Here is a 22,158-nt window from a genome sequence, read left to right on the forward strand (position 1 = left end):
CTTGGTTGCAGAGGGTGCAAAGTCCCAAGTTTCAAAGTTCCGGGTTCCAAATCTCCGGAGTACCACCCTCCCAACCTCTTGGAGTTCGGCTCCAACTTCGCGGAGCCCCCTGAAAATCGCCAGCCTTCTCCGGTGACCGGGAAGCTATTGCATCTCAACGACATTTTCGGCAATAAGTCCAGATCATGCTTGTGGTACAGTACTTTCTTATTTCTCACGACCCCCTCGTCATGGCCAGTCTTCGGTGAACTTTTAATATTGTTAAAATAACAGAACTGATTTTACGAAGGTTTTATTATAAGACTACACAAAAATTATTATTAACCTCTGTCTATGTTTTTTTTCTCTAGAGGGGCCCCTGAATTAGTAAATTGAATCTGTATAATATTATTGTGTATTGAAATTGTAAAGTTATAATATGTTCGAAATTCAGAAAATACCAACTACAGAAATAGTTCTTTTAAAAGTTAACTTTAACAAATAAACAAGGGAATATGGCACAATCACCCATGTTGTATTTTTTTAAATCTAGTTGTTAATTTGTTTTATTAATATTAACGATCCACAGTGTTCTCTAAGGTTTACTTGAGAAACACCATTTGGACATTCCGTTCCTCCCTTGTGCCCTCTGGATTTCTCAACGAACATTTGTGTGGCTATAAGCGGCTTCCAGGACTATAAATAAAGGTACTACCCAATGGCACAAGCACAAAGGGGGGTTCAGAAAGTGGTAGCAGAGCATGGTTTGTTAGAAGCATACTTTATAAGCATAGTTTAAGAAAAAAAAATTTTAATTTAAATTAATAAATTTTTGACAGGGTATATTTTAAATAGAACATAAAGAGAGTTCAAGAAGTGATAGCAGTAACTTTAGTTTATATAATTTATCGGATCTGTAATAACGTAATTTTGCATCAAAACTGTGTTTATTGTGGTCATTGCTATTATTTTGGCTAAATTACAAATACTTTCAAACTAAATGATAATAAGTGTAAACAGTTTTTTTTAAAATAATTTTTAACTTTAGTTTATAGAATTGTAAATGTTGACTGGCCAATTAACGCGTATTTTTATATCTATTTTACTATAGTAAGTCTTTTGCATGAAAATTTACACTCATCATTAGAATTCTTTTATCTCCCTTTTATTAATGAGTATGTGTACGTATAGTCCGGTATTTTTTTTTACGGACCATAGAGTGTCCGCCATGTTGAATATGGCCGCTGCACATCAGTAGACAGGCGAGTGTTTCCTCGCGCCTCCCAGCTGACCTCCCCACCCACTCCGTTTCGCGGCCAGTGTTCGGCTGCGCGCACGTGTGTTATCAGTTAAACGTGCCTCCACTACGGCTTTCCTCTCTTTCCCCCCCCCCCCTCCTCACACCCCCGCAACCCAAACAGCGACGGGCGCGGGTCGACTTATCTAATCAGCGCGCACGCCCGCCGAGCAAGAGGAACCTCCCCTCCCTTGTTGTTTAAAGGTCATTACTCCTAACAAACGTAATTTTTGCGTTACAATTTGTGGGTTTAGAATCTGTGCGACCAGGGTGGTGACCAGAAAGAAAAAATAATAAGGCTCCTTGTGAGTCACTAGTATAAGTTAAGTTAAGAGTGTTTTTATGTTTAGTAAGTAAGCCTAGGGTAAGGTTCAAGGTCATTGTGAGCAGACGCTCACTCCTTCTTAAGCCTTCTGTGGTTTAAGGGTACACTAAATTTGATTTTCACTATGATTACTCCAGAGTATCTTTTGAAAGACGAGGTGATCTACGAGTTAGCACTTCGTGGGCAGTCCACTTCAGGAGACGCCCAAGAGCTGAGAAAAAGACTCAGGTCTTGCCAACTACAAACACAACACTCACTTCTAAATTTGAACTTAGACCCTCTTAGTGAATTTACTGTCACCACCAGTAAATTCCAAGATATTGCAGCATTTGCAAATGTAGTGTCCACCGAAACAAACAAACCCCACATACTAAGAATGATCGCCCGACTCGATCACGTTGCCAGCAGGCTAGCCAACCTGGTAATATTGTCAAGAGGCAAACTAAATGGGGTTTATCAAAAGGAAATAGACAAATGTCGTCAGCAGATCCCTAATCTCCGATTCAAGTTGAGAACTAGACTCAATGCTCTACAAAACACAAGCCTCGAGGCGACTGGGTTAGTTCCCGACATCCAGACACAAAGGTCTGAAGTGAACACACCACCCCTCGAAGAGATTAAAACTGACACACAACGAGCACAAACACAGACCACTCAGGGCGCTTCATTACCAGTCTCCCCTCCACTCCTCCCTGCATCACCTTTTCCAGTTTCATTTTCCACAAATCAACTTCCTAGTCCACCCACATTCACTACTGTCAGTCAGCCATCCACCCACGTGTGGTTTCCACCCGGGACGGTCATCAGACCAATACCGCAGACTGTTACCAAGGTCACTTACACCAGACCTCCTCCAGAATACTCCACATACCCTTACCAATCTGTGTGTTTTCCACCCACCTCAGGAGCCATTTTCAATCCATACCATCAATTCACATCCCCCTTCTCATCACTTCAAACCACCCCTGAACATCACCCCTCCCCCTTGGCATTTAGCATCCCAATCACACCCTCAGCACAGCCAGTCACATCCACCTCGACAGAAAAAAGGGCACAAACAACTGTCATGCCAACCATTCCAATACCCGATCCACAAATACCACAGGTCAGTCCCTCAACCACATACCTTCCACTCGCCCCTGCCGCCCCTCTTCCGCGACACAGCCTCCACCCCCCTTTGTCTAATGAACAACCAGCGACTACACATCACCAACCACCAACATCAGAACCTCAAGGCCATAGTTCGCATTTCTACAGCAAAATTCCCCACCCAGCCGAAAGGCTACTAAATAATCTACCTGAAACCAATGGTTTGGACCCAAAGAAATTAATTGAATTTCTACGACAACTTATTAGGTTGCACCAAAAATGCAACATACCAACGAGGGAACTTTTCGAATTAGTTTTCCCCCTTACACAGCCGCCCTTGAGTGAAAGAACCTCGGTGGCCATTGAAAATAATTTAACTTTTGATCAATACCATGCAGATGTAATAAGTTTCTTTATTCCTGCCAGGATGCTCACGAATCTCAGGCTTGACTGGTATAATAGATTACAACACAGGAATGAGCCTTTGTCCAGGTACATCGCCGACATTAAAGAAGCGGCCCTAGTTCTTCGTTTAGGAGTCACAGAGAATGAAATCGTATCAAATATTCTTGATGGCATTAATCCTGCCGAAAGGTAACGAGCGGTCTTCCAGACCCGACCACAGAACTTTGCCGAGCTGGACAGACTGTGTATTCATGCTACCAATGTAGAATTTGCCGATTACCAAAGGAACCGCTATCCAGATTTCCCGGCTAATCATCCCATTTTCTCGACCTCCCAAAACCCCAACAAGGGAAGCACGAACACTAACAATCACCCTAAATCACAGCCTCACAGTAATCACCAGGGAAATTATAGGCAACAGCAGGGAAACATACCATTTTGTGAATACTGTAAGAGATCCGGACATGTAATTGAACAATGTTACAGCAAAAACAAACAGCCTTTTCACTACCAACACAAACCAAAAAACATGTAGGTAGGTGGCCAGAAAGTTTTCTTTCTGTGCCACCAAATAAACAAACTGATTGGCATGACTCAGTCAATGAAAATCGCCACCCTCCAGGCGAAAACAAGACAAAACGAAAACGCAAAAAGAAACAAAAAATTTCCAAAAAACCGTCCAATTCAAAACAAACCTATAACCAACAGACAAACACATTGGCAGCTAAGTCTAAAAACATAAAAAATTATAATGAGCCTACAGAGTACTGTAAACACTGCATCAATCCAAAACAAGACAAGAGGACCTGTCATAATATTTTTGCAAATTTACCTACAGTTTTACCTTATGCCAAAACCTTAATTGGCAACCACGAAACTCCAGGACTGATCGACACAGGCTCAGTCCGAAGTTTCATTTCTGGGCATCTGTTTGAAGTTTTACAGAAAGAAAAAGTAATTCACAAAACTGAACCAGTTAATATCCAATGTGTGACTGCGTCAGAGCAGCCATTAAAAGTGAACACGATCGCTTTACTTAAAATTAAAATCGACTTATTCTCCTGGACTTTCCCATTTCTAGTTGCACAGGATCTAGCAACAGATCTTATTTTTGGATCAGACTTCATAGCCAAAACAGGATTGATAATTGATTTGCAAGCAAGAAATTTTAAGTTTAAATTTAATAAACAAGTTAATATCTCTTTTGACTCGCCGGGAACAAAATGTCAGGGTAAGGTTAAAGCCATTCGCACAAGTGTCAAAGATGGAAATGAATCATATTTGGACCATCTTACACCAGCTCAACAAACAGAGGTACAAAATTTATGTAACTGTTTTTCTGATGTTTTGACAGAAAAATTAGGACGTACCCACCTTATTGAATATGAAATTAAACTTTTGGACAAAACGCCAGTGAGATGTCACCCTTACCAGTTATTAGGACCCAAAATGCAAATTATGCGAGAACACATCCAGGACTTACTTGATAAGGATGTGATTGAGCCTTCAACTTCTAGTTATTCGTCACCTGCTTTCTTGGTTCCCAAAGGTCAAGGTCACCGCCTAGTTATCGACTATCGATTAGCCAATCAGAAGATAGACGTTGAACAAATTCCACTCCCTGACCTCAATTCAGCTTGTCATTGATTTAGTAAGGCCAAATATTTTAGTGTTTTTGACCTAAATTCAGCTTACCACCAAATACCTTTAACTCCTCAATCCAAACACATCACCGGCTTCTGTGTACCCTGGAACCTATATCAGTATAAAGTAGTCCCTTTTGGAATAGCTACTGGCGCACAAGTCTTAACTCGCCTCCTTGATCAAGTTTTCGGCGATCTTAAATTTAAATTTGTATTCAACTACTTAGACGATGTTGTGGTCTATTCAGAGTCATTTGAGGAACACATAACTCATTTGACTCAAGTCCTGGAACGATTACGCCATGCTGGCTTAACTGTAAACACAAAAAAGGTGAAATTCGCTGTCCCTGAAATCTCATTTTTGGGCCATATTATTTCAAGTAAAGGAGTAACGATTGATCCAAGCCGCACACAGGCTATCGTAGATTTTCAGCCGCCTAAAGACACTAAAGGCATTTCAAGATTTATTGGCATGGTTAATTTTTATTCCAAATTTATTCCTAATTTTGCGGAACAGGCAGCTCCACTCAACGCCCTGAGAAAGAAAAATTCAGCATTTAAGTGGGGCCCAGAACAGGACAAAGTATTTAATTACTTGAAACAGGCAATCATCAGCCCACCAGTGCTCCGAATGGCAGATTTTACTAAGCCATTTATTCTCCAAACCGATGCATCCAGCGTAGCTTTGGGAGTAGTATTGTCCCAAGACTTTGATGGACACAGACAACCGATTGCTTTCGCCTCGCGCACTCTGACTCATCAAGAAAAGAATTCTTCATCTGTTTACGAACTCGAGTGCCTAGCTGTCGTTTTTGGAATAGATAAATTTAGGCAGTATCTTGAACACAAAGAGTTTTTGTTAGAAACCGATAATCAGGCCCTTGCTTGGCTTTTGGCCCACCCCAAACAATTAGGCAAACTTGGCAGATGGATTGCAAAAATGTCATCACTAAAGTTCACCATTCGGCATATTCGAGGTTCACAAAATATAGTAGCTGATACTCTTTCTCGAATGTTCGAGAACCCCTCCAACTCTAATCTTCAGGAGGAACCTACGATTGCGTGGCAGGCACTTCTCACCGATTTCCCTTTAGCTTTCTCGGATTTGCAGAGTCATCAAAACTCAGACTCCTACCTATCACAAATTATTCAAGACATGAAATCAAATTCACCTCCAAAATACTATAAATTTTCAAAAGGACTGTTGTACAGGCGCACAAAACAAAGCAAAACATTCAAAATTGTCCTCCCTCAAAACCTAAGAGACATGGTATTTAGGTATTATCATACCTCACCGATTGGAGCACATCTGGGCACCTACAAAACAATTGAACGCATACGTCGCCATTTTAGCTGGGACGGAATGCACAAGGACATTGCTGAGAGAATAAAATTGTGCAAATTATGTGCACTGAGCAAACCCGCTCAGAAAACACGATTCGGATTCCTTACTTCTGATGTGGCCGAAAGACCAATGCAAAAATTATTTATAGATTTTGTGGGACCTTTCCCCCGATCTAAAATTGGACATTCCATGCTTCTTGTATGCATAGATGCCACCAAGGCGTCTTCGGCCAATCAGCTAATTTTCCCTTCCCCTCGAGTCCCAGCTTCCCTGGGCTAGCCGAAATTACCTTGTGCCACTTAGGGGATTGAGGGAGTTTTTCTCGAGCTCTCGTCGCGAACGGTCGTCTTAGAGACTTGGCTCCCGCCAATTCGTCGGTTTTTCTTCTTTTGCTGTCGGAGAGCTCCAACAAGGGCTAGGCATGTGATTACCAGAGTTTCGGGAGTAGTCCCATCTCTTTTTTCTAGTTAGCTAGTTGGTTTTTTTTATTATTGTTTACATCACCGTAGTAATCTAGTTATGTTCGCTTACGCGACCCGCGTCCGCGAGTGCCATCCCGTGGACCGTTTTCTTCGGAATTCACCCTCAGCAGAATGGTGAGTGTAAACTAAAGCTCCAAACTCTATAATTCTCGGATCATCCCGTTTGTATCCTCCCTTGTAATTTTTTTACATTTTCTAAACTCTGTGACCTATTTCTTGGTTGCAGAGGGTGCAAAGTCCCAAGTTTCAAAGTTCCGGGTTCCAAATCTCCGGAGTACCACCCTCCCAACCTCTTGGAGTTCGGCTCCAACTTCGCGGAGCCCCCTGAAAATCGCCAGCCTTCTCCGGTGACCGGGAAGCTATTGCATCTCAACGACATTTTCGGCAATAAGTCCAGATCATGCTTGTGGTACAGTACTTTCTTATTTCTCCCGACCCCCTCGTCATGGCCAGTCTTCGGTGAACTTTTAATATTGTTAAAATAACAGAACTGATTTTACGAAGGTTTTATTATAAGACTACACAAAAATTATTATTAACCTCTGTCTATGTTTTTTTTCTCTAGAGGGGCCCCTGAATTAGTAAATTGAATCTGTCTAATATTATTGTGTATTGAAATTGTAAAGTTATAATATGTTCGAAATTCAGAAAATACCAACTACAGAAATAGTTCTTTTAAAAGTCTAACTTTAACAAATAAACAAGGGAATATGGCACAATCACCCATGTTGTATTTTTTTTTATCTAGTTGTTAATTTGTTTTATTAATATTAACGATCCACAGTGTTCTCTAAGGTTTACTTGAGAAACACCATTTGGACATTCCGTTCCTCCCTTGTGCCCTCTGGATTTCTCAACGAACATTTGTGTGGCTATAAGCGGCTTCCAGGACTATAAATAAAGGTACTACCCAATGGCACAAGCACAAAGGGGGGTTCAACGTATGTAGCCAACAATATGTTTTTAAAGGTTATTCAAATTTTAACAATTAAGTTTTCCCAACAGTTTTACACATCATTTCTTAGCACTGTTGTAGGTAGCACATAATAATTATAGGCTGATGTTGGTTGCAGTAGATATATTTTGGTTCTTGTATTTTAATACAATTAATTTTAAAACTAAAATGGGCAAATTAAATCCCAACCATTTATGTTAAATGATAAATTTTAATTATTAATATAATGTATGCGAGGCTAAAGAATTGAATTGATACAGTTTGTTTTATTAAAAAAATATTTTTGTAACGTATTTAGACATACATGTAAATAAAACTCGTAAGTGCAGTACAGTACAGTACGAAAACATATCATGAGACACATCATTGTGTCAGTTTATATATTTTTCATCTGCCACGATAGTGCACCAAAATCCGTTAGGAAGTAATCAGCCAGGACGTTTCGTAGAATGTTTGACTTTATTCCTCCACGAATAGGCTGTCCACCAACTGAATGATCTTCAAGTCCAACAATTGACGTTGTGTCTTCAAAGCTATATCCGTCTCTGTCGCGCACAAAGTTATGAAGTACAACACAAGCTTTGACAATGTCTACCGCAAAATCAATGTTAACATTCAGTGGTCGATGGAAAATTCTCCATTTATTGGTCAGTATCCCGAAAGAACATTCCACATATCTTCTTGCTCTGCTGAGCCGATAATTGAATACCCTTTTTCTTACATCAAGATGAACGCCTCCAAAAGGACGGATGAGCTTTGTCGACAAAGGAAAAGCTTCATCTCCCAAAAAGAAGTAAGGTACTTTAGGCGATTCACTTCCATACAAAGGTCTTTCATCTGGCAGTAAAATCTGACCACTGTCTAAACCTTTCCACAAAGAAGATTGCTTGAAAATAGAAGGGTCACTTTCTGATCCGTAGGAACCAATGTCGACGTATGTAAATCTATAGTTTGCATCAGTAACAGCTAGTATTACTATAGAAAAGTAACCTTTATAATTGAAGTACATTGACCCACTATCTTCTGGCTTTATTACTCTGACATGCTTCCCGTCTACTGCGCCGATACAATGCGGAAAATTTGCTTTCTTCTCAAAATCATTTGCAATTGCTTCATATTTTTCCTTGCATAGTTTTGGAATGCATTGTTCATGAAGAATGGTCCAGATTGCAGAACAAACATTTCTGACAATTTTGCTTATTGTTGATACTCCCATTCTATACGAATAATGTAGGTCCATGAAAGTGCATCCACTGGCTAGGTACCTAGAATTATAATTAATTGTTAATAAAACATTACATTAAGAAACACAAAAAGACATCATACAAATGATCATGTCATATTTAAAAACAAAATAACTCTAACAATGTAATTTCTCTTTCAGGGCAACAAATCATGAAGAAATGGAACAATATAAGAGACTCTTGGATGAAAACGAATAGAAAACTCAAAGAAGGCCAAAAATCTGGTTCAGGTGCTAACAAAATCAGAAAATACATATATCACGACGAATTGATGTTTTTGAGGCAGAAGAACGCAATATTTCACAGAAGAATACTGACAACCTCCCAGATAACAGTACATCAGAGACATTTACTGAAGAACATGGTTATGAAGAAGCAGACGCAGCAGTGGAACAGCAAATAAGACCCACTGAAAAGACAACCACGCAAAAGCGAAGTGATTCAGGAACTTCTGTAAATGTAGACACTTCCACGGCCCAAGGTAATAAGGGACGAAGAAAAAGGAAGCTCGACGAATTTGAAACACGAATGCTAAAGGCTGTGGAAGAAACCATCAGTCCCGAAGACCCTCATTTAAGCTTTTTTAAAGGACTTTTGCCATCAATGAAAATGTTAACAAATGAACAATTCATTGATTTCCAGATGGCAGTGTTACAGGCACTAAAGGCTGTTAGTTCCCAAAATGCTACTATGACTGTTCTTCCTCCTAGACAAGGCTTGGACATTCAAGGAGTGCCCATTTATCATAATTATACCCATGTGAGTCCACCTAATTTTCACCATTACCCTCACTCGTCCACTCAGTTTTCGCAACCTCAAGCACGCTTTGAACCTAGTGTTATACATACGACTCCTCAGCAGCATACGTCTAAAACAGTCTTTCCAGTACAGACCTCCCATTCTGTTGATTCAGCAACTCAAAATGAGTCCACTACACCTGAATGGCTACATGGTACATCTACATCGGCCACGAAGACACCTTCACCTGCTGATTCGACTTTAACATGTTTGTCAGAAATGCAAGATATTGATTTTTAGTGTTACTTCTACCTAATTATGCTATGTCATAATACAAACAGAATTTAAGCAGAAATATGCTTTGATACTTTTTAAAACTATTATATTAATCTCAAAGTTTTTGAATTAGAATTAAAGCGTGTTAATTTTTTTATAATTGTTAATTTTTCTGTAATTATTAGATTATTATTGTTTTGTTTCGGACTAGATATTTCTCATTCATATTTACTGAACTATTTTTAATTGCTTTAAATAATAATTTTTTCAGAAGTCCTGTTTATTGCTTAAAAAATTGTAATTTTTATAGAAACATGTTTTAGGGTTTTCCATTATTTTATTACTTTGCAACAATACTCACCGGAGTGATACAGCTAGCATTTCTATGGGCTGAATACAGTTTCTTAGCTTCGTGTTTTGACGCTGCAAATGAACTTTCAGAAGACCATGAAGTTCATCTAATGTTGTCACTGACATCCGAAAATAATTAAAAAATTTATCTGCATCTTGTCTCAGTTCTTGAAATATACAAAATGCTCCTTTTTCATCTCTTCTCACTAACAGAGGATGTATCCAAAACCGTCTATTTCGCTTTTTTTTACGTCTTTGGACCAAACTTAGCACAGCGCATAATTTCTGCCGTCTGTCCATGGCTGCAACAACCGATGAAATACCGGACGAATATTGTGTAGTGTGAAAGGGATGAAAAAATTTTCCTTGTCCGGCAGTATTGCCGTCCGGTTCCCGGACGGCAAAAAAACCGTATAGTGTGAAAGAGGCCTAAGGGTAAATGTGTTGAGCACCAGCTTGTCTAGATGGAAAGGTTAAGCTGTGCACTAGCTCATAGCAGAGCATGAGAGAAATAATGATCAGGGATGGGATTACCCACGTGGCTAATGGCTCTTAAATGTGGCAGACTAAGACAGGCGAGTCCATTTATAGGTCACTGGGAAGCCTTAATGTCAACATCACAGAAAAAACCTTACTGTAGGCCACTAGGCATGCCTTTAAGTAAAACGCGACACTGAAGATGGTAGCTTGTTTGATGATGAGAAGTAATATTAACATGCTTGCATCACTACATACACTAATCACATTAATACCTTAGAGTAAATCAAACAATATTTACAGCTATTTCTACAGTTATCTTGCAGCTATATTTGGAGGAATCTTGCACTATTACCACTATAAATACCTGGCATGAAGAAAGTCACCATCTTAAAACATTTAACAAAAGAAACACAATAATGAGCAGAGATGTAGAGTCTCCACGAGTGCGGAAATATGCGAGTCAGCAGAGTAGCAAAAATACAATACATCTGTCCCAGTGTGCAGTCAGCAGGTGACTGTCTCCCTCGTAACTTTGTCCAAACCCTTTTGCACTGCATACACCAATATTTCATTAAAAATGGGTAGCGGCAGAAATGTACAGGTGCATGAACTATTTCCGAAAAAAAAATATAAATGTCATATGACTAAAACTAATTACAAATAATAGTTCAGGAAGTATTCGATTAATCATATATACACAGAAACTTCTTGTTCGATGATGATATAAAACAATGGTCTTAAACTAAAGAATGGCTCAAAGTTTCATGTTGAATGCCTCCCCCCCCCCCCCCTTGCATGAACAACATTATGAAAGTCAACCCCCAATAATAATACACTGCACTAGTTGGAACCCATTTACATACCTTCCTTCACTCATCGCCGGTACTCTCACTGTTATGACCTTCCAAACACTCACAATGAGATAAAGTGGGCAAAAGGAAATTGGGCGAAATATCAGTAATGTTATCCCATTGCAAACGTGGGGCAGCCCCACTTCCTCGCACCACTAAGGTCCACTTACACACATACATCAGGGTCACCTTGCTGCATTGAACAATGAGGAGTGCGAGAAGCAAATTTAATGGCAACCTCCTGCTTGGGAGGTACAACTAAAATATTACCCACAAGTCTTGTCAGCAGGCATCATGTCTGGTGTGGTCTGTTCTGGTCATGATCTTGGACTTCTTCCTGTTTACCATCACTGATGTGGGACAGGTTCACTGGAACCTAGGCCCGAACTGCCAATACTTCTTCTAGCAGCAGCTTAGTTACTATGTTCAACTCAATAAAGTAGTAATGCATGGGTGCCTGCCAAGGTAGCCACAAACATCGGGACGGTGTATCAGGATCCTCGTCGGATGCATTCTCATCTTCCCCATATGACTACTTTTGACTCCTTCGCTGTCTCAATGATTGACAAGTCTGACAGGGAGTCATCCAAATACCTTCTGAGCAATCGAAGTTAGGGGTTGAGTAATCTGCTTCTGGATCTGCCATAATGAGATCCCCACTATGAATGGATTCGTGTTCCCACTCCAAACTCGAACTGTCTGGAGAACGAAACCCTGTGTGGGTCCCCATATATCTATCGATAGGCTCCAGACTACACCAAGTGCTGTATCTCATACTAGCCTACTCTGGTGTATCCAGCTTTGCTAATTAGGAGTGTATGTATCAATTAGCAGCATATCCAGTCTATCATGGGGCACATCCTCCATCTCAGTGTCGGAGAAAGGTTGTACATACGATGAAGCCTCCTTAAGTTCCATGCCCTCATCACTCACTTGCTTGAGGTAATCTCTATGAAATTTTTCCCCCTTCCTCAGATGTGTTCACACAATGATATATGCTGGCCCCATGCTTTGTACAATTTTCCATGGTCGTGCCCACTTAGGAGCCAGGACAACACAAAGTCGCACTTCCCAGCAGATTGTGGATTTTACCACGTATACACCCATTCTCTGGGATCAAGTCTTGGGGGATGACAACATTTTGTCTCGGGGTTTGTCCTTTGCTATACATTCTCCTTGGAACATGCATGCCATTTCCCTGGTTTCCTGCAAACCTTAAGGAATGGGCACCAGAATAATTTTCTCCCTCTCCTCATCAACTGAGGCATCAGCATCCATGGAATGGTTACCTGGTAATGTCAGATGGTGTTCCTGAAGGAGTTCACCAGGGGAATATCCTGTAGCACCATTTGTCCACCGACGTATACAAATTAGGAGCTGTGGGATGTGGGCATCCGAGTTGGTGTAGTCCAGTTCCACTATTAACCACAGTTGGACCTTCATGGCCTAGTTGTGGTGATCATTATTTATGGCACAGGGGTGGTAAACAATGTTTTGTGGTGTTCTACCCCCACTTGAGGCACTCAGAGAGCCAACATCTACCAAGGAACTGAAGTGCATGGGAACATCTCTGTTTTTTTTAGCAAGTTAGCCATCATTCCCCTACATGTGTTGGATACCACATAGGCCTCAACCCTCCGAGAATACAAATCTGTTACCACAACCAGAAAACTTTTGCCATGGGGCAATTTCATAAAAGGCCCCATGATGTTGAGAGCCACTGTGTGGAATGGCTGCTCAGAATGGCTGGCCACTGCTATTCATCACCATCCAACTGGAATGCCTTTCATTGCAGATGTCATGAGCCATACCAGGCTGGTGGAACATCTGCCCGACTGCCCTGAGATCTGTCCCTCCCCCCTCTTCAGATGACCAGCCAGATACAAAAAGAGGAAGGACTGTAACACATCCTGATGCATGGAAATAGGAGCATGAGTGTGCCAATCTAACTACTTTCCGCATGCTGATTCTTCAATGTCACATTTACGTTCCTGTATCCCGGCACCGCATGTTGGTCACATTGATTTTGTTTGGCCCTGGAAACTAAATCCATAACCTGCATGGTGTGGAAAGCTTCCATTAGTGTGTACATGGCACAAACAGTACAATAGATGTTTTTGTCAGTAGGGTGTCTATGGCATACAACACAACCTAAAATTTTCTTGTCGAAGTTAGTTCTGTCGATGTCTGTTGGACTTGTGGGAGCATGTCCTCCCAGGTATCATTCTCCTGAAAAGTGTTCATTGGGTCAGGGTGCCAGGATAGCTTATCTGGGAATTTATTTTCCTTACCTAGCATGTGTTAATCTCTGAAGCTAAACAACTATAACTGGAGGACCCATATGTTGTCTTTTTACATTAGACATTGTACTGTACATAGCAAACTCAGGCACCGACTCTCCATGGACACCATGAAAAGGTGCCTCTCGAGGTGGTGACAATTGCAGTAGAGCACCCAGACCACTGCCATGGCACTCCTGTTCGTTCAAATGGTAACACTTTTGTGCAGGACTGAATTTTGCACTGCTGTTTCAATAATTGTATTCAACAGCCTCGTTGTACTGGTACGGCACTGCCCACATACCTCTGGCTGGCATCAGTCGACATGTATATGCGACAGCCACGTGTTTGCCAGGACAGCACATATAAGTTCTTAAACAGCACATTCGTATTGTAAAATGCTGCCTGTACCTCCTCAGTCCGACTGTAACTTGATTTTATGGACAATATGTCAGTTAAGGAAGCTGTCACTGTGGTAAAATCAGGAATCTTTGAGCGCAGCCAATTCACCAATGCCATGCATTTTCGGAGCTGCTTCATGTCTTAGGAATGGGTTTCTGTTGGATCTATTCCAGTTGCTCGTGATGTGGATAACTACTCTCAGTACTCAATATGTGCTTCAGATATGCGATCTTGGCAGCCCTGACGTGACTCGTTCCTGGGTTGCACATCAGCCCATGGGTTGCCAGATCCTCCAGTACCAATTATATGTTATGTACATGTTTTTCAAAGTTTGGAAAGACACCAAACATTGTCCATGTAGGCAGTAGCGAACTGTCCAATATAGTCATCTAAGACCTGCAACATGAGAGTCTGGAATGTGGCTGGGGCATCCTGTTACCAAAACAGCATGGCCCTGAACTAGAAGTCCCTGCTATCTGGAGTCGTGAAGGCTGTATTTTGTCTGTCCTCTGGCCATACTGTGACTTTCAATATCCTGACTTCAAGTCGAGGAATAAAAACACTTCACTATATCCTAATCTGATAATTGCATCAGCAATGTTATTCAGAGGAATCAGAATAGAAATTGTGATTTCAATAATTGGCTCCAAATTAACTCAAAACCAAAGAGATCCGTCCTTTACTTCTATAACCACATGTAAATTAAACAGGCTCTCACTTGGTTCTATAATGCTGTCTTTCAAAATCTATTCCACTTGCTTCCAGATATCCCGTAAAAAAAACACGTGGCTTCATATATTATATATATGGGTTTGTAAGGAACTGTGGGGATGGCATGCTCAGCCATCTTGGTCCGGCACAGCGTGACCATATCTGCTAACTTGGCTGGCTGTTGCTGGATCACTGCCTCCATTTGTCTCTGGTGTATCTTAGGAGCATTTGTGTCTGATTTGGTCTAAAGTAATTACAGCACTGGGAATCTAGGATCAATGTGCCCCCATGATGTACACATAATGCTGACCATTGGTAACAAAGTGCATCTTTACTCTCCAGACCTCGATTATGGTGTTTTTATATACTAGCCACGAGAGTCCAAGGATCAGCTCCCAGTGCAGCTGAAGTACAACGAAACACTTTTGTTGTTGCCAAAAATTTGAATATATCTCGTACCTCAACGTGTGTATCGCCAAGTGTTGTATATATTGTTACGAATGTGAGCAAGGCCACGACATGCGCAGGTGCAGAGCTGGCTGGCGGCTGCTGTAACATGAGATGTGCCGTGCGCACCTGGGTCGCCGCTTTATCTCCTTCCAGCCCTCCGCTCCCCCCCCCCCCCCTCCACCTCGCGTCACTGTTAGTTTGACATCCGAAACCTGCCAGCTGCGGAGTTACGCGAGCCGCCGACACGTGTTTTCGAGAGATGTCTGCCGTCGGGACGGCTCGCGATGATGCGATTGGCCCCGGTTGCTCTCGTGAGTTTTGGAATTGCGTCGGGGCCTATATATATGCCCGAGGACGTCAGGGCAGGGAGTCAGTTCGGAGTGTTCAGTCGGGAGTTCTCCCGCGGCGGAGTTTCCGGACGATAGTGCCGCGGGTGCGGCCGAGTGGCGAAGTCCTTGGGCGAAGGTTCCAGGGCAGGGAGTGAGTGAGTGAGTGGAGTCAGGAGTTTTCCAGCGGCGGAGTTTCCGGGCGATATAGTCGCGGGCGCGGCGGAGGCCCGAGCGAAGTTGCGAGCGAGGAGTCGAGTGGGATCTCGACGAAGGGGAAGTGCGTCGGCGGCGGTGGAGTGTGGCGACGGAGTCCCGCGGCGGAGACCCACGAGGGGTGCTGTGGCGAGAGTTGAGCCAGAGGTGCGGCCCAGCGAGGTGTGTGGAACGAGTGACTTGGGAATAGACCTTTCTTTAAGTGTAATTAATTATTTGCCATTTTAGAAGATTTTTGTTATTGACATAAGTAGTGGCAATAAATAAAACTGTAGTGTAATAAAATCTTTAATTCGGCTATCCTTTACGAACCCGCGGTAAATCGTAACAATATTATGAAAATAGACCACCATGTGTTGTCTGCTATGTGTTCACTTACACCATTGTGTGCCTACGTCATTGAGTGAGGAGGGAGGTTGAAAAAGACCATTGAAATTCACTCTGCGAAACCAAATAATTATTCATAACTTCGCAAAGAAAAGGGTTATTTATTTGTGCATCCTCGAGTAGATGTTGAGATGCTATTAAAGGTTAGCTAAGCATTAAAAAAAATAAGTTGTCGAGTGAAAAGTTATGCCGGTGACAGTTTACAAAAGGTTATAAAATTGCTAATTTCAGGTAATGTCGTGCAATTAAAGAAGTATTCAGAAACAGAGGCAGCGGGAAATGCTCGAGCGCTCAGGCCAGTTCGTACCGAATCACACGAGTGCCAAAACTTAACCAAACGAGTGAGGTGCCTTCATGAGTGCCGTAGAGACTTACAGTGTTGGGCACTGTTGTAGGGCTACTGATTTTGTTGACCAGTACAAAGGCTAAGATGGCTGAAACTAACTCGAACTATGAAGACCCGATGCAGATGCATGAATACGAAGCAAACGAAGCCCTGTTGTAAATGTATTGAATATATCTTAAAGTAAAGTGCATGTTTATATACAATTGATAAATGTAAAATATCATTTTAAGATTAACCGAGAAAATGCAAATAAGTACATTCACAAAAAGTTGAATTTAATTTATTTCCTTTAAATTATACCCGATGGTCCACGAGAGACGTTTTCATGCAAAAAAAAACTATGGCCCCGATGTTTTGGTTTATCTGTACATCTAAAGCTCAATTTTCGCTTTTTTTTGTAAATTACTTAGTATGTTAGTTTATATCATAATATAAAATGTAAAGTGTTTTTTTTATTTTAAAGTTATAAAATACAAGTTAATGTTCCATTTATTTTAAGAAATAATGATAGTGATATTTTAATTATAACTTAGCCCATTTTAAGTCTATTGTTAAAGTGTTAAGGTTTGCAACTGTTAATATTACAAGGATAAGATGCTGGTAACGATGAAACAGTGTTCTTTTTTACTCAATCGCATATAAATGTATCGTGGGCTCTCTTTAGTGCCAGACTGTAAAACAATTAATATTTCTTTATTTACCCATAAAGTAAACATAGCAATACAACAATCACAATGGTGCTAAACATTACAACATATATTAATTTTGTTTACACATAACTTAATCATCCACACAACAATTTAAACATTCGTTTATAAATTACTTTATTTTTCGCTTCTGCTTTATTCTTCCACTTTTAGACGAGCTTTGGCAAGGATTGCACGCAGTTCTGAAGAACGGGCAGTCTTGTACTATGGGAATAAAAAAAAAGCATTATGTTTAGGAACATTTAAAATCACTTTAACACCTACAAAATTTTAGTTCTTAAATAACATTAAAATAGTTATAACACTCATAATTATATACCGTGACATGATTTACAGTGAACTTTCAATTTGGTATTTACGACTGTAAAAACTAAATATTTTCAACAACATTTTGCAAAATAATGTGTACACCTATTAAGTATTTTATATTTATGTGAGCAAACATAAATGTCTTGTTAATTGTTAGTATTCATCCCATTGTGTATCATTTCACTAACTGAAATTATTAATATTGCCATATGATTTTTCGAACAAATTAATATTTTTATAGGACTTAGTAAGTGATTATATATTAATGTGAGAAATAAGAAAGACGCAGTAACTTTTCTTGCAAACAGTTTGAAGTAATCCACATTTTCTTTTTAAAATTATTGTTAAAATTAACATTTGATTGAATGTTTGAACAATACATTCAGACTATCCAGAAGATCAGCTCAAGTATTTTTGTACATAACATAAAATGTTTCAAAATGTTCAAATTTAACTTTTCTTAATTAAGTAGGCCACAAAAAAAGAAGGAAATGCTGGGTTTCCATGAAACATTTTTCTGGCATTTGTATTAAAATGTAAAATAAAATTACTTTTTCAGTGGCTCATGTAAATTTAGCTCTTCGTAAATATATACCTATAAGTTACATATTATATATAAAAAACACAAGAATTTTAGTTATGCAGGCAAAGAGACAATTAAAAATAAAATCGTAATACTCATGTCACTATTTATGTAGGTACCTACCTACCCATAATCTCATGTTAGTTCTGTGCAAGGTAAAGTATCTGCTAAAATTTATTTTTAATCAATATAGTATGTCATTATTTTGTCAAAGGTAGATCATATACATCCATAATTCTTAATATGTGTATGAACCAGTACAATTCGCATAATTAAAATATATACATTTTTTCACTGCAACTATTTCAATTTCTTTACACATCCCACATAAGTTACCTTCAAAAATTTTAATAAACTTAGTTCTGTAAATTTTCATAATGTAAACAATAATGCAATATACCTAATGCAGGTGGGGAATTTTTAATCAAAATATGCCATGTATGATGATTTTGTAATTTTATATCTATTTTAATTTAACTTGTTAGAAGATCATAGGTTACAAATCCAAGAGAGATAATGTGATATATTTAATATATATCTACATAATATAAATAATACACACTTTTCCCCTTGCTGAGATTTAACCCGCTTTCCTATGCTCAAACCTACCCTGAAATGTGTCAGACAAATTACACTTTACCATACTTTGAACAGCCAGTGCATGCTCATAGCACATTATGCCATATTATAACTGTGGCCCAAATAATTGCCCATCTTTGAGGCACACCGAATGACATAACCTGATATTTGTCATGCCATTTTCTACAGTTGCGATGAGGGTATATAAACAAATACAACCAGAAAAATAATTTACAAATGTGGAAAAACTTAGTGCAAAAAACCTCACATAGAGCTGCATTGAAAATACTTATAAATGTTAATACAAAATATAATAATTAATTCCTTGGTAAAACTATTTACAAACGCAACACAGATATTGAAAGTGAATCGTTCAAATTCTTCCAGACAAAAATAATTTTGCTATAAATTTGGCAGTAACTCATTAAAAGAGTATCTTACCCCTGAAATATTTCGTTGAATTGTTATTTGGGAATCCAAACGCCGTCCTTCTAGCGGGCCGAAGTAATGTTCCAGTTGCTTTTTGCTCAGCGCAAATAATTCATTGCCATTCATTCCACTCAGCTGATTGCATACTCTGAAACAGCCAAAAGATAAAAACAAAACACAAAAATTTCACACATTATCAATCTAATGTATGTAAGAGAGTAGGCTTGTACGTAGTGTGTCCCTCTGGGGACTGAGGAGCCAGGATCAGGTTTCAGGATATGACCTTTGACATCAACGTCACTGCTTTCCCAGATATTTCCCAATTTCCCCAAATTTATTAGTAATTTCCCATTTTTTCTAGAAATTTCCCATTTCACAAAAAAAACCTGTTTTCCCCACAAAATATCCCTTCAAACCATAAAAATTTCAGTGGCTTGAAAATCTCCACAGAGTTGCAAAATACTCCAGATTACTCAAAAAAAATCTACCAGATAAACGGCTATCTTGGATTATGTTATTCCCGACCACCATTTTGAATTCTAGAACTTTTTACCGTCTTGGATTATGTCACCACTGATAAGACTTGAGGATTTGGATTTACGATTTTCACATTTTAATACAACCACCATTTTGTTTTCAAGAAACTTCCACCATTTTGAATTCTAGAAAATTTTATCAGTTTAATTATGACATCATGCCTACCATCTTGGAGTCGAGTGCCCCACTCATGTGTTTTACCATTTTCGGTACGATAGCATCATGAAGTACCAATTCTTCTATGGATTAAACTTTTCATTTTGGCGACATCACTGCTGCCATCTTGTATGACCTTGACCTAGAATACCATTTTCAATATCATATTCTTGGTTTCCACCATTTTGAATTATGTAATCGCACTTACTACCCTATAATCGTGCACACTACTCCTATGTGTCGCTCTTTTCATTACATCGCCATATTTATTTCATCTGCTGGAGGCAGCCATATTGTATTTTCATCATCACCTTTTACCTATGAAATCACTGCTGTCATCTTGGGTTCTACCATCTTGTTTTCTAGAACTTTAAACCATTCTGAATTATGTAATCACACCTACCACCCCGGAATCGAGTGCCCCACTCCTATGTGTTGCACTTTTCGTTACGATTACATCATCGAGTACCCATTCTTCTGTGAGTTGAAATTTTCATTATGATAACATTGCCATATTGATTTCGTCTGCTGGAGGCAGCCTACTTGGATTTTTTTTCATCATCAACTTTAACCTATGACACAATTTAGGACTATGCCATCATCACCTTTGATTTATAACATATACACCGCAGCCATCTTGGATTACATCACCGCCATCGTCATCTTGGACTATGTATATCGTCAACTGCAATCTATGATGTCACCACCACCATCTTTTATTATACAATTTGGCCTTTAACCCATGACATCATCAGCTCCACCTATGATTCATCACTTTCAAATTTTACATATGATACATCTTTAATTTCTTACATCCATTCTATCCACCATTATCATATTTACATATATTTAATTAATCCTCTTATTTCAAACTCCATACTTGCTTATATAATCATAGGCTATGTTTAACTTGTATAATTTATCCTCTGCTAGATTATGCTGATGTATTATTCGTTCTTGTAGTACTGTTAGTTCGATAGTCATCATTTATTAGGTTATTTACGAAAACCGACTTTGCATACCAAAGAGTGCTGCTTATTTCATCCTTTGCCTAAAGACCAAAACAGTGTATAAATATTTATGATCACCTGATCATCCTAAATACTAAATTAAAGTAATTTATACCAAGAAGAATAGGCTCATACCATGACAAGAATAAGCACCAATCATTTGACATAAAAGACCAAAATTCAAAATATCATACAGAAAATATTCTAAAATTATTATTTATTTGGCTTTGATTTTTATAAATTCTTAAATTTAATTAAATTCAAACAAAATTCCTTATTTAATTAATATTTTCTTTGTATTTAGAATACATGATAAACACTAGCAACGAGAAGAGCTTTCATTTAAGCATTCCAAATCTTGCATTTTCTTTATATTATAACTCAACATCTCAAGTAAACAATATTTATGTATATATGACGTCGACCCAAGTGTCTCCCCGGCTCCTTCAGGCCGTTATGCCTCGCCAGCGCCATCTCTTGCGTGTGTTGTGCGACGCAAGTGAGAGTGACGTGCGACGTTTTGTTTCCATACAGGATTTGACGTATTATTTTATTGTAAATATATGTTTGTTTTACGTTTTTTTGTACATATTTTGCTTATATTTTATTATAATTAATTTTGTATTCAAGGGTTATGTATTTGTATAAGTTTTAATTGTTCACCGGGCGCCAAGGCCGTGGCTTCCGCCTGTGACCAATCAGCGTGTTCCGCGGGCTCGAGGAGGAGGGGGGAGACGCGGGCGCTCAGGCGCGATAGGGGTGTGGGAGGGCAGTCGTGGACCCGGCACGAGAGGCGGCGGACGTGTTGACGCCGCTCCGGGACGGTGAGAAAAGCGGGCGCGGTATTAGCAGTGGTTCTAGACTTTTGCCGTGCGGAGACGTATTTCAACTTTGCAGTCGAGCTTGTTAATTTGCTATTCAGTCGCGAGCTCTCATCTTGTTATTTTCACGTACGTGTGTTCTGCTCTTAATTTTGGCGAGTCGCGGTTCATTTTTTCAAACTGGTCATTCGCCGTCATAGGTTCTGTGCTGTTCATTTCTTTCTGGCCAGTGTGCAGTACCGTCAGACAGACATCCTATCGCGCGCGGTTCATAAGAATTATATTCCTTGCAAGCGTCTTGAGTATAAAGGACCATCAAACTTTATTCGAGTTGTTCTAATTTCATCTCTGGAGACTAAGTCCCTCGGCCACGTGGCCCGAACCCCCCTCTACCGAACCCTGAGTAGCCGGCAGGATAGCAGAATTTTCAGGGACTAGTCGACCAGCTCG

At 39.6% G+C, this 22,158-nt stretch overlaps 1 protein-coding gene across 1 annotated transcript in view; it reads right to left on the reverse strand.

Moving 5' to 3' along the window:
• Window positions 1–17,254: 17,254 nt before the first annotated feature.
• The window catches only part of LOC134529734 (epidermal growth factor receptor kinase substrate 8-like), a 123,693-nt gene continuing 118,789 nt past the window's right edge, over window positions 17,255–22,158 (reverse strand). The window contains exons 17-18 of the mRNA XM_063364115.1: window positions 19,197–19,332; window positions 17,255–17,488 (exon numbers count right to left, since the gene is read on the reverse strand). Of these exons, the coding sequence (XP_063220185.1) occupies window positions 17,420–17,488; window positions 19,197–19,332 (205 nt within the window). The 3' untranslated portion in view covers window positions 17,255–17,419. The remainder of the gene's footprint in view (window positions 17,489–19,196; window positions 19,333–22,158) is intronic.

Source organism: Bacillus rossius, chromosome 2 (assembly GCF_032445375.1).
Source record: "Bacillus rossius redtenbacheri isolate Brsri chromosome 2, Brsri_v3, whole genome shotgun sequence".
Taxonomy (NCBI): Eukaryota; Metazoa; Arthropoda; class Insecta; order Phasmatodea; family Bacillidae; genus Bacillus; species Bacillus rossius.